This window comes from Prunus persica, chromosome G7 (assembly GCF_000346465.2).
Source record: "Prunus persica cultivar Lovell chromosome G7, Prunus_persica_NCBIv2, whole genome shotgun sequence".
In the NCBI taxonomy this organism is placed as follows: Eukaryota; Viridiplantae; Streptophyta; class Magnoliopsida; order Rosales; family Rosaceae; genus Prunus; species Prunus persica.
Genome location: NC_034015.1, coordinates 21,516,642 through 21,529,860, shown reverse-complemented (window position 1 = coordinate 21,529,860; position 13,219 = coordinate 21,516,642). Strand labels below are relative to the sequence as shown.

At 39.1% G+C, this 13,219-nt stretch overlaps 2 protein-coding genes and 1 pseudogene across 2 annotated transcripts; 1 reads left to right on the top strand and 2 right to left on the bottom strand.

The window, feature by feature from the left end:
* LOC18769084 (protein ALP1-like) lies at positions 430-2,798 on the top strand. Its single transcript, XM_007202005.2, has 2 exons — positions 430-1,933; positions 2,571-2,798. The coding sequence occupies exons 1-2, from the start codon at positions 497-499 to the stop codon at positions 2,685-2,687; spliced, it is 1,554 nt and encodes a 517-aa protein (XP_007202067.2). The 5' UTR covers positions 430-496; the 3' UTR covers positions 2,688-2,798.
* LOC18770338 (calcium uptake protein, mitochondrial) lies at positions 2,927-5,276 on the bottom strand. The gene is made up of 7 exons (XM_007201935.2): positions 4,856-5,276; positions 4,572-4,639; positions 4,227-4,450; positions 4,050-4,133; positions 3,749-3,941; positions 3,317-3,613; positions 2,927-3,226 (listed from the first exon to the last, which is right to left on the bottom strand). The coding sequence occupies exons 1-7, from the start codon at positions 5,274-5,276 to the stop codon at positions 3,014-3,016; spliced, it is 1,500 nt and encodes a 499-aa protein (XP_007201997.2). The 3' UTR covers positions 2,927-3,013.
* Positions 8,421-12,864, bottom strand: LOC109950293 (annotated as a pseudogene).

Genomic DNA, 13,219 nt, shown 5'->3' with positions numbered 1-13,219 from the left:
ATGCTAGGGAGACCAACTTTAGATACCAACTTGTGTACCAACTCTCTAATAGAGTGTGAGACCCATTGTATTGGTGGGCTCCACCTCTATTAGAGAGTTGGTACACAAGTTGGTATCTAAAGTTGGTCTCCCTAGCATCACCCTTTTCTAAATTACTAGCCTCTCTGCACGCGCTTCCGCGCTTGCGAGAGGTTTTTTTAAAAAAATAAATAAATTTATTTTAGAATTAAAAAAGATAATGGGTAGTTGTGTTCCATAAAAATAGGATCCATTATCTGCTTTTTCTTTTTCTTTTAATTTTTTTAAATATGAAAAGTGTGAATTTACCATATTATCCTCATTTAATTAATAATTTGAATTCTTAATGTTTGCATTAACCAAAGGCATTTTCTGGTATTTTAAATGTTTCACCATTCTCTGCCTTTTACTTTATATATATAGATAATACTGGGGGGTGGAGAATAGCAATAAGCACTAACAAGTGGCCGTTGGCAAAATGCTTGCTTTAGGAAGGGCCAAGAGGAAAGAAGAAAAGAAAAACGTCATAGTGATCTGCACTTACAGAGTTATATGCTTCCCAAACTCTGCGTGTCAACATCTCTCACTCGTAGTAATCAAACTTCAAAGTCCACCACCAATGGCTGCCGGCGGCGGTGGCGGCAGAGCAGCTAAGAGCACCACCAAAGGCAAGGCCAAAAACAAGAAACGACACAACAAGAAGCCCCTCAGTCAACACCACCTCGTAAGTCTCGTAGCCACCGCCACCTCACTGGCCCACTCCTTCCTCTCCCAAAACGACCTTCTCCTTCTGCCCTCCCAAACCCTAACCCTAGAAACCCTTCTCTCCTCCACCTCCACCTCCCTCTCCACCCTCCTCTGCTTCCCGAACCCACCACCGCAACCACCACTACGGCCGCCACCACCACCACTAGAATGCTGGTTCAGCCGCTTCCTCTCCGCTACCTCCGCCAGCAGAAACTTCGACTCACGGTGGTCCTACACCTTCCGCATGTCCGAACACTCCTTCTCCATCCTCCTCTCTCTCCTCTCCCCATTTCTCAACTCCACAATCCCTTCAATTCCACCCAATTTCGTTCTGGCTGCTGCAATTTACCGTTTAGCCCACGGCGCGAGCTACAAGGCTGTGGGAAGGCGCTTCGGGCTCGACTCGGTGGAGGCCTGCCGAGCCTTTTTCGCCGTCTGTAAGGCGGTGAGCGATAAATTAGGTAACTTGTTCGAGTTCCGGTCTGATATAGCCCGGATTGTGGGGGGTTTCGGGTGGATTTCGCTGCCGAATTGTTGTGGGGTTTTGGGGTTTGGGAGGTTTGGGGTTGGTGGTGAAGTGTTGGGGCCAAATGGGTCTTTGTTGGTTCAGGCATTGGTGGACTCTGAGGGGAGGTTCCTTGATGTCTCGGCCGGATGGCCCAGCGCCATGAAACTCGAATCCATTTTCCGTCAGACTAAACTTTATTTGGGTGTAGAGGAATCTAGGGACTTGCTGAATGGTCCTGTTTATGAGCTTGGTAATGGCAAGGCCATTCCTCAATACATATTGGGGGACTCTTGCTTCCCTCTTTTACCATGGCTTTTAACACCTTATATAAGATCGGATGAGGCGGATAGCTTTGGTTCATTGGAGAAGGCGTTTAATTCGGTACATAGTCGCGCAATGGGGTTGGTTGACACCGCATTTGGGAGGGTTCGGGCTCGGTGGCAGCTTCTGTCTAGGCAGTGGAAGGAAGAGTGTGTCGAGTTTCTGCCATTCGTTATTGTTACAGGGTGCCTGCTGCATAATTTTCTCATCAAGTGTAGTGAGCCCATGCCAGATGACAATGTGAAGAGCTCAAGGGAGGAGGAGCTTCCTGTTTTCCATGGACAGGTGGATGAGAGTGGTGAGAGGATGAGGGATGTACTTGCCGCCCACCTGAGTCGGGTAAGCCTGAGAAGATGAATTCTTTGATTGCGCTTGTAGTCGCTCTTACTTGCTATGATAGATTAGCAGTGCTGCTTATTAGATTCTCGGAGATAATTTTTGGATGACTTGGAGCCTTATCTCTTGATTGGTATGGTCTGCTTCCACCGCATTTATGTATGTGCTTTTGTATGTAATGTCTTATTTCATCACTGGATGAAATTGACATGCATATGATATGCATTTCTAAGTTTTGTGTGTAAATAGACAACGAAGACCATAAATGTTACGGCTTCAAGCAGTAGTAGTAGTAGTAGTAGTAGTAGTGTCATATTTCATCACTGGATGTGCTTATTCAATCAAATGTTTTTCAATGGTATGCTGGTGCCATTGTTATCTTGTTTATGATAATGCTAATTATCTGTGATGATATGCCTGTTAGTTGGGCAAAATCAGCACAATTTTGGGATAAATATTAGCATTTTTTGTGTTGAAATCTACTCTACCGTCTACTAAATAAGAACAAAGTTTGAATACATGTATTCATATAGGACTAACTAAGGATTGCCTCTCTTATGGTGACCTCCTCAAACTTGTTAATGCTTATTAAAATGTTCATCCCTAAGCAATGTCATTGAAGGAGTCCTTTCTTTGGCAGATTGGGTGCCTTGATCCTAATTTGCATCTGAAGTATGTTAAGCATCTGCATAATCAAGCTCTCAACCACAACTGTCTTGGAAAATTCACGCAGCCAGAACCCACAAAACTCAACTAGGAAAACATTAGTGTATGGAGTTACATTTATTAAAAACTATACTATGAGATTACTATATATATATATATATATATATATATATATATTATTAGCAGAAATTTTTTGTACACAAATTAACAAAGATGATGTGCACTTATATTTGTTTGAACTTTGAAGTTGTAATGGTCAATATGGGGATACAAAACTTTGGTATGACCAGTCTGCTGTGATATGTTATCCCCTCAATAACAAACCAGCCGGATTCTAACAGCATCCTTTCAACTCCAACGCAAGATTAGAGGCATTTACATTGCTTATGTAAGCTGAAGGGTAATTCAGGTATAATCTTAGAAACTAAAGGTGCAGCTTTGCTGACCAAATATAGTGGCACAGTTTAACCAGCAAGATAGAAGTCCCCTGAAGCCTGTCTCTGAGACTTCACCTCCACGTCGTTGTAAAACTCTTACGAACTCATTTGCACTCAAATCACCATCGCCATTTGCATCAAACACATGGAATATTATGTCAATCACATTGTTAGGAACAGAGATGCCGCATACCTGTATAAGTAGAAGTTAATCATCATAATAATAATATCTACTAATGATCAAAGAAGCTACCTAGAAATAAGAGATGTGTATGTTATGTACTTGGGAAGCGGCCCTCTGGAGATCTTTTTTTGTCAACACCCCATTCACTTCTCCGTAACTGAAAATGGCAAGAGAGAAGGACTGCAAATTCTTTCGAAGCTCTGCGAAATCTTTAAATTCCTTATATGTGATTTTTATGTCTTTGAGACGTGGATCGTTGTCCAATTCGTCAACCCGATCAAGCAACTTGTTTGTATCACTGATATCAGCAGACGCAACCAAGGACAATGCGAAATCTTTAGCTGATATGGTTCCTTGTTCTTTGTAGTCATAATGAGAAAACTCCAAGCGCAACATCTTTCAAATTCAGAAATAGTAGAAGAAAAACAAACATGAAAAGATCAGCTGACTGCCAGAGGAAAAAAAAAATGAAGTATGATAAAATGACAAGGCCCTGGAAGAAAAAAAAAAAAAAAAAAGAAGACCACTTACTTCATCGTGTAAATCCCTGAAAAACTTAACAAATGTTTCATGTTTGAGACTTTTTTTGCCATCTTTGCCAAAGAAGTACTCAAGTAGGCCTCCGTCATCTACAGAAACTTTGAGCCTATGGCCATCCTTGTTTTGTTTGCTTTGAGATCTCATCAAAGACATGACTTTATTAAACTCCTCCCTATCAATGTCTCTGTCAATAATACGCTTAACAAGTTAGCTTTCTATCAGAATCAGCTACACATGAAAAGATTTTTACTTATAACTTGACCAGAGAAGACGATAAAGAATGTAAACCCACCCGCTGTTGTCAAGATCAAACATTTTAAATGCCACCGTAAAGCTTGCCTCGGGGATGCTGAGGAGGGTGACGAAGAAGATGAACCTGATCACATTAAGAATGAAACGAGTATGATGTTTTTAGATCATAACAAGAAGTTTCAATTAGAGTAATTGAGTGTATTAGCGCGCTACTCACTCGGGAAAAGAAATGAGGCCGTCACCGTCGGTGTCGAAAAGCATAAAGAATTTGGAAGGAGCACAATGCAACTGGCCAGGAACCTTCTCCCCTCTCAAAGAGCCCTCTCTGACACGGGTTGATTCGGAGGGAGGAAATACAGGAACAACTGCTCTCATCAAGTCTGCCGGAGTCATAAACGCCTCTCCTGCTGGGTTTTTAACCGATGCAAAGTACTCAAATACCTGAAAACCACAACACAAACATGTAGTGTTGCCCAACAAACTATCTATCTAGTACAAATCTGACACCACAAACATATAACTTTGCAATAAATCAATTTTGTGAGGAGTGCCTGCTGCATACCTTCTCAGGAGGACTTTGATCTCTGATCCGTTTTTCGTACATGAAGAAAACTCTTCTCCTATATGAATCTGAGACAAGATCGATTAGGGTAAATACCTTCTCCATACATGTACCATTAATTACTTCATCATGCATACACAGATTAACCTAATATCTTCTACATGGATTGGATGTGCAAGACATGAAACTTGAATAGTAGGGTATTAAAGAGAACAGAAACATGAAGGAAAACACGATCTATAGATCAAGTTAAGTTGAAGAAAACAATGGAACAAACAAGGTACCTCCAAATAGGGAAAACTGAGCTTTATTTTGGTCATCCCCGATTGCCCATGCCGTTGCCTCTTTCGGACAATTATCAGCAAAAGACACAAAGGAGTTCGGATCCAGATAAGAAAAGCCTATACTGGTCCCAAGAATCAGAACCCCTGAAGAAACCGATCTCAGGAAGAAATTAAAAGTATCTTCACTGGAGCCTGATCTGCCGTTGTAGTTGCCATCAGAGCCAAACCTACCTACTGATGAGCTGAGTGAAGAGGAAGAAGAAGAGGAAGAAGAAGAGGAAGAAGAAGAAGGAGAAGAAGAAGATGGTGATGATGAGACAAAGGAAGGTTGTGATTTGTTGAACAACGGGCGAGAGCTGAGGCGATGAACATCAAAAACAACCCGGTGTATAGACCGCGAGGATTTCCCCCAAGAAAACATACTATGATTCTATGGCTAGGGTTCTGCTGTAATGCTGCTAGTTAATTCCAAGTTCTAACAACGTTACGCACAGAAGGAATTAAATTAATTGGTGAGAGAGATTCTTCTTCTTCGTCTCAGAGGGTAGCTGAGGAGGTTATAATGAGGAAAGAGTGAGAGTGAGAGGGAGAGAGGATGGTACGGAATTGAATTGATTGAGTGAACGGGTACGGTTTTGGAGCGGGAAAGGTGGTGCCTCCTGGCTTTGACTGAATCTGCTTGTAACGGTTTTTTCAAAAGTTAGTTAGTGGTTGTCATGTGATTTGGGTCTATTTGCTTGTTTTCAATGGAAATTTCACACTTCGGTCGATCAGATGGTTACAATTATTCATGGATTTTACGTACATGTAGGACAAGATAGGAGTCTGTCTGAGTATAATAGAGAAAATTAAAGAAAATAAAGCGGTTTAGAGAATTACCAAGAAATTATGAAGAAAAAAAAAAACAAAGTTCGCACTCAACCATTAATTATGTCCCGAAAAATGTAGTAATAAGGTGTATCATTAAAAAATTTGAGTTGCTTGAACAAACTCAAGAATATGATTTTTGGCAAGGTGTTAGATTTTATTTCCTTTTTCATTTTCTTTGTGGTTTAAGTTTTAGAATATTATGTAAATTTCCTAAACAAATAAGGTTTAGGTAACTTTACAGTTTTGATATTTCTTACTCAACTAGGTTTCTTTGTTTAACAACATTCCTTAAATCTTTGAAAGTAGAACACGGATATCATTTTCCTAATATATATTTTACTTATTAAGGAAGTCATAAGAATATACTGGAACCGACCATTAAGATTTTCTAGGTTTATTAAGATTTACGTTTACGGTGAATTCTGAAAATACTGACATATTTTAGTTTATGTACTTGGAAAGCTCATTATGTTATGCAAACCTTTTTTCTAATTTGTGATTGAGATTGCACTTTGAAATCATTCATATGTAACATGTTTGATAAAGTATTGTTGATGAATGTACGAAAGTTGCGAGAAACTTACAACTTCAGTAATAGCATATTTTTCTCACATATTCCACGTAATGTTACTATTAATTGGATTTTCTTCGGTAAGAAAAAAAAAATGGGTCTGGACTCGAAGGCTGGCACAGGGGCAGTCATTAAGATACAACTCTTTGCTGCATTCCCTGTTCAGGTTGATGGGGAGCCTTGGTTTCAGCAACCATGTACATAATACATTGGCTATATCCCATCATGACCAGGTCTTTATCTATCTCTCTCTCTCTCTGGACAAATGGATGTTGATAAGTTTCATGAAATTTAGGCTTTACTTGCGCTAGTTCCTATATATTCTCTTCCAATGACAATCAGTTTATAGATAAATCTTTCTCTAGTTTGGCATATTGTCTCATCTGGTTGTGGTATGCAAGCCTTCATGTTGAAGAGGGCTGATGAGGAGCCACTTGGTCATGCAGCTGCCACTATCGCTGATGTTGTTGAGAATGCCGAGACCAACCATGTAATAAGTGATGTGCAGAAGCGAGCTCTTCTTCAAGAAATGGTGCTGAGGCTGACTTAGAAGTTTCCTCTTGCTGCTTGCTGCTTAGATTAGTAATCAAAATTTTGATTGTATCTCCCTTTTCTTTCTTTCAGAAATATTCTCTTGGGTGTCTTGACACTTTGTTTGGAAATGCGACTCAAGCCTTGTGTGTAGAAGGGTGAATTGAAGCATGAATGGCTTTGTTAAGTTGGTGAGTCACTGCTCGGAGCTCATACAAGTCATATAAGGTGCTGCTGTTCTGCCCGGAGCTCAGCCTGCATAGAAGGCTATACCATTTAAAGGGTCTAGCTGGGCGGCTATACCATTAAAATATATTCGACCATTTAAAGGGTCTAGCTGGGCGGCTATACCATTAAAATATATTCGAATATTAAAATAGTACGGCCGGTCGGCTATACTGTTTAAATATATTTAAATAGTATCGCTGATCGGCTATACCTTTTTAGTATATTCCAATATTTAAAGCATATAGCCGCACGGCTGTACCCTTTAAGCATTTTCGAATATTTAAATAGTATAGCCGCTCGGCTATACGATTTAATTATATTTTAATATTTAAATAGTATAGCCTTTCGGCTGTACGGTTTAATTATATTCGAATATTTAAAAGGTATAGCGCTCGGCGACACCGTTTAAATATATTCGAATATTTAAATAGTACAGCCGCTCGGCTATACCTTTGAAGTATATTTGAATTTTTTAGAGTATAGCCGCACGGCTATACGGTTTAAGTATATTCGTATATTTAAATAGTATAGCCGCCCGGCTATACGGTTTAAATATATTTTAATATTGAAATAGTATAGCCGTTCGGCCATACGTTTTGAATATATTTGAAATAGTATAGCCGATCGACCATACGTTCTAAGGCTAGGGTTTTCTTTAATCGGCGCGATCCATCTCCATCTCCATGGAACGTAACTGTAAGTTCCCTCGTATTTTTTTCAAAAACTTTCACTTCTCATTTTCTGAAATCTTCACGGTTCAATGTATTTATTGATTATTATTTTAAAATCGAGACACACACTCATAGATATGTATTCGTAATTACATATTAGAATGTATGTACGTATGTTATGCTTTGCTTGACTATTCCTTTTGGTTTCTGAGAAATTGGAATAGAAAGTGTAGTATGAAGCGGGTTTTGTGTGTTGCTTTGGTCTCTAAAGATGGAGCCTGGAGATGTTTTGTTTTTCCACAGGACTGTCATTTAAATTAAAATATCACTAAATTATGATACAACTGTGGTGGACTTTGTATTTCCTTCATGTTTGCATGTATTTTGTAACTGGCTTTTATCTCTGAATTTTGATATGAAACTAAGTGCTTTGTATTTGGAATGATATTTGTTTTACTTGTGAATCAATTTCAGTTTTTTATAGATTGAAGTGGTTACAGTAAGTAGCACCTATCAAAAGCATTGTTCGACTTTGACTCTCTGTTGCACATGATGCATTAACTAGGATGATGAGTTAGGTTGTCAAATGAGTTTGAGGCTTTTGATAATGTTATTGAATAATGAAACCATATTGGAGGGTATATGAGTTTGATCCTAATTAAACTGGGATTGGGCAGTTTGATGCTTATGTGAATGTAGATCAACCAAGTAGTCATTGAGGATGGATGATGATGGTGACATTGATATTTTTTTCCCCAATTGGAACAACAAGAATCCAACTGATGATGGCCTTTTTATTGTCTCTTGCCTTATCGCTGAGTGGAGGAGAAATATCAATCTAAGTTGGATGAAAGCAATAGCCAGGTCAAAGAAAAATCCAAAGGCACGTCACAAAGTTCCTATAGCTCCTCATACTTTGGTTTTAGAATCGGTATCTCGTGGAAAGAACTTGAATTGCTGTGTATGCTTAAATTCCATGAGCCCTTCTCAAACTCTTGGCCCTACGACAGCTTCAGACAGTTTTAGTCACCGTTGCAGTATCTGTGGTGCAACGGCTCACCTAAGCTGCTCTTCTAGTGTGCGCACAAGGATTGCAAGTGTGTATCCATGATGGGGTGTGAGCATGTGATGCACCAATGGGGTGTCCGTTGGAATGAGGTAACAGAGAGATCAAACTGATGAAGCTTCTTTCTGCAGCTATTATGAAGAGCCATGTAGTGGGTCTTTTCTTGGTGGATCCCCAATATGGTGCTGCTTGTGGTGTCAAAGACTGGTACGTGTGGATTGCCACAGTAGCATGTCCAATGAAACATGTGATATTTGTGATTTAGGTCCATTCAGAAGGTTGATTTCTATCCCCTCTTCATGTAAAGGAATTGAGCCAGACTTCCTCCGCTGGTGGATTTTTGAGCTCCATTACTCGGGGCCAATACCAACTGGCAAGCTTGCTCATCAACACCCACAACAGAACAAACATTTGAATTTACGATCAACTACATTGATAGTGAGTAAAAGAACAAATAAATCCACAGATTATCTGTATAGTCTTTTTGGTTAAACTTCCCACACACAAAATTAATTTTACTCTAGCATTTTAGTTGATGTTAAAAAGCGTAAAAGTTATGTAATCTACATTATAAATGTATATCTACCACAGAAATGCTATAATGAGGGGTTGTGGGCGAGGGGTTCAATACTGCTATCCAATAATATAAAGGAAATTTTGAACTTAAAACTTTTTTAATGATTGGATGGTTGGATTGAACCCCTCACTCACCCCCCCACTCAGATCCCCCTCATTGTAGCATCTCCCATATCTACCATATCATGCTTGGACTTTAAAATTCCAAAATTTATAATCTCGATTTTGTTATATGATTTTGGATTGTTAATGAGGATTTTGCGTCCTTGTTTGTGTGCCTAACAAATTAACTTTATATTATTGATTCTGCATTTTGTACACTTTCAACTCATTTAGTTTCAGAAATCAACTTATTGAACTTCTGGACAGCATGGGACTGATCCCAACAACATGGGACCTATCCCTATTAAAAGATGAGCTACAGATACAATAAAACTACACTGTCACCTAAACAGGGATTACAAGCTTCACTTTGTTTCAGTTGAACCCAATTATTGGAGCAATTCCTTTGGTGGCATCACATGGCATTAAAGAAAGTCAGTAATATTTTTAACAATATCAATACACACCGAATTGAAACGATATGGAAATAGTCGGATTTGATAGAGAAACTTAAAGAATATGGACCAGATTGAAATTCGGATCAAATTTTCTGGAAACAAAGGCGTAGCCTGGCTTAAAGGGAGTAACCTTACCTGTAGAACACCAGCAGCAGCTAAAATCTGCTGCCCGTGGCAGATGGATGCAATTGGTTTCCTGGCTTCCACAATTTGCTTGACTAATGCAATAACTTTCTCAACCAATGCCAAATATTCTGGGGCTCGACCTCCAGGGATTACAAGAGCATCATAACTTGAGACATACAGAGCTTCAAAGGCAGCTGTTAAAATGAAATTATGGCCTGGCTTCTCACTGTATGTTCGGTCACCTGCAAAATCATGGACAGCAGTTGCACAGATTTCACCAGCTTTCTTCTTGGGGCAAACTGCATCAACATGGCATCCTAGAGCTTGAAGAGACTGAAAAGGCACAATTACCTCATAATCTTCCATGAAGTCCTACGAGTGTTGAGGGAGAGAAAGTGAATGATGCTTTGTAACTGTGAGAAATATAAAATTTTGATCATTGACTAGAATAATACGTAGATAACAATTAGTTCATAAACAAACAACATGCAGCTTTAACGTTCTTGTCAAGGGGTTTACTAGATTTACTAGTGAATTATAACACGTAGCCAAACTTGATTTATGGACCATCTTATCACTATTGATATTGACAAGTAAAATAATATTTTGAATTTGGTGAGCTTTAAGGTTTGTCAAGCAGCCAATCTTGATTTATGGACCATCTTATCACTGTTAAATAACCAGCTTACAAAACGTGGTGGGCTTTAAGGTTTGTCAAGTTGTATAACTTTTGGCATTGTAGGTAGAGAAGTTTAGGTATGCTTCAAAGGATTTGGTTTTAAAGGGAAAACAAACAACTGGTTTCAAGAAAATAGGTTCTTATGAAATCTGACAGCAACTAATTTATGGGTCTAGGGCAGTAGTAGCATTTCGAATTTGGAGACCTAATTGGCTTGGGGGAAGGGGGAAATTGAAATTCTTCAGTAGTCAACTTTCCGGAAAATTAAGTAAAGAAGTCTTTTAAAATTCATAAAGGATGTACTTGTTCTATGTATCATGTTTAGAATCCATAATTCAAACAACTTCAAAAATGACCAGTATGCATGTTTGGATTTACTTTCACAAGTTCCCAACTCACACAAATGACCTGACAAACAAGTATTCCAATGGGCAACGGACCCAGGTAGGCAGACCAATGAATCATACCACCATAATATTGAAAAAACACATAGGAATGAATGATGGAACCTTATCACACCAGAATTGTGGCAAATCTGGTAAAGCCTATTCAGGTTATTTTCACCATCTTTCAGAAGGACATGTAAAAGGGCAAATCTCGATACTATATATACTCAATATTGATCTGCATCACAATTTCATATTTCTCATTGCACTATGAAGGAAAATAAAACTTACCCCACGGAGAAACAGGATCCTCCTATCTGAACCAGTTATGTTACCTCCTAGCGCCTTTACAAAAAGCCTAAATAACTCAGGATGGCCTTCATATGTAGCCCCAGTAATCATATTACCATCAACAACACACGCCAACAAGGTCTCGGGTTCCACCCAATAAGCACCTGCAGCAACAAGTACAGGTCTGACAGCTGGGAAGGCCGTACACTTCCTACCTTTAACCGAGCCTGCAGCTGCTAGGACAAGTTGCCCACGGCAAACCGAAGCAATTGGCTTTCAGGAGTCAGAAAACTTTCTCACCAATTCTAAAACCGAAGCATCCACAGCAAGATATTCAGGTGCCCGTCCTCCTGGTATTATTAGTCCATCATATTTGTTAAATTCAATGTCATCAAATGTTGCATTGAGTGCGAAATTGTGACCACGTGATTCAGAATAAGTCTGCAACCAAAGAAAAAAAAATACAGAAAACCAAAAAACATATTAAAACAAAGGGGGACCAGAAAGACATGTAGCATTAGAAGATTTGTAAATTAAACACAGATCACGATTCAGCAAACCTAGGTAGCCCATTGTCAGATTATTATCACTTAGAGACGAGGGCACTAATGCAATTTTGTTTATTGAATATGGTGTACGCAGTGACGTTGGAGCCAAGAATTTGTTCATGCTGTCTTGTCCCCAGAACAAGCACAATACAGGTTGGTTCTCTAGCTCATAATGAATGAGGAAGCATTCTAACAAAACTCCTAACATGTGTTCTTGTTTGAGCTTACTTTAGTCTCGCTGTCCACACAACCTAGAACTATAACCTACGGATTGCTATTTGTCAATCTAATAGAGTGGCTCTAATCAACAATATAACTTATTCATTTTGTCTATAATTAAGGCTACCAAAGATTGGCTGATGCAAAAAACTAAACTTGAAAGTGTGATGTTCGTTCGTAAACTGACAAACTAATTTCCAGTCCCAACAGATTCCAAATTTTAGAGGAGGAATCATAATCCCATATGTGAGAATTGTAAGCACTGCAATCTTTGAGACAAATTTCTTGTTTTGGGCTTACAAATTCAAGTGAAGTAAGCATTCAATCTTCAATCTAATTGAGTGTGCTTAATTACAGAGCATGGAAAAGACCAATTGACAGTGCTCAAGTGATGTAATGAGGCTAAAGAAAACGATATTCATTAAAAATAGAAAAAGGAAAAGGCAAAAGAAGCAGAGGTGGGTGACCTGGTGAGTAGGAGAAAGTTGATGAATGGCTGTGCGACAGATATCACCTGCTTTCTTGCCAGGACAGACGGCATCAACGGACACTCCATATTCCTGCAGTGCTTAAAATGGAACCATCGCCTCGTAGTCTTCCACGTAGTCCCCCAATACCAACAACACCCTGCGTTCGCCTTTCGCCATTTTCTTGGTATTTGAGAGAGAGAGGGAGAGAGAGAAATTGGTTAGACTCAACTCTCAGATGGACAAAGGAATAGAATATGTTAAAAAGTATAGCCGTTCGGCTATACTCTATAAATAGAATTTGTAACAGTATAGCCGCGCGGCGGGACTCTATAAATGGAATGTGTTGAAGAGTATAGCCGAATATAAATAGAATATTCTAAATGTATAGCCGGCCGGCTATACTCTATAAATAGAATATGTTAAAAGTATAGCCGTTCGGCTATACTATTTAAATAGAATATTTTAAACTGTACCACGCTCCCAGCCACCACCATCTTCTTCGTCATTGTCATCATCGTCGTAAAATTCCGAAGAATTATTGTCTGAACCCAAAACTGGATGAAATTCTGAAG

What these genes read in the sequence shown, in the direction of transcription:
- LOC18769084 (XM_007202005.2), top strand. Translation starts at nt 497, where the DNA reads ATGCTTGCTTTAGGAAGGGCCAAGAGGAAAGAAGAAAAGAAAAACGTC. An exon ending in TTGCCGCCCACCTGAGTCGG is followed by an intron (nt 1,934 to 2,570) that starts GTAAGCCTGAGA and finishes TTTCTTTGGCAG; the next exon opens with ATTGGGTGCCTTGATCCTAA.
- LOC18770338 (XM_007201935.2), bottom strand. Translation starts at nt 5,276, where the DNA reads ATGTTTTCTTGGGGGAAATCCTCGCGGTCTATACACCGGGTTGTTTTT. An exon ending in TTTGATCTTGACAACAGCGG is followed by an intron (nt 3,942 to 4,049) that starts GTGGGTTTACAT and finishes TATTATTGACAG; the next exon opens with AGACATTGATAGGGAGGAGT. An exon ending in TCAGGGATTTACACGATGAA is followed by an intron (nt 3,614 to 3,748) that starts GTAAGTGGTCTT and finishes TGAATTTGAAAG; the next exon opens with ATGTTGCGCTTGGAGTTTTC.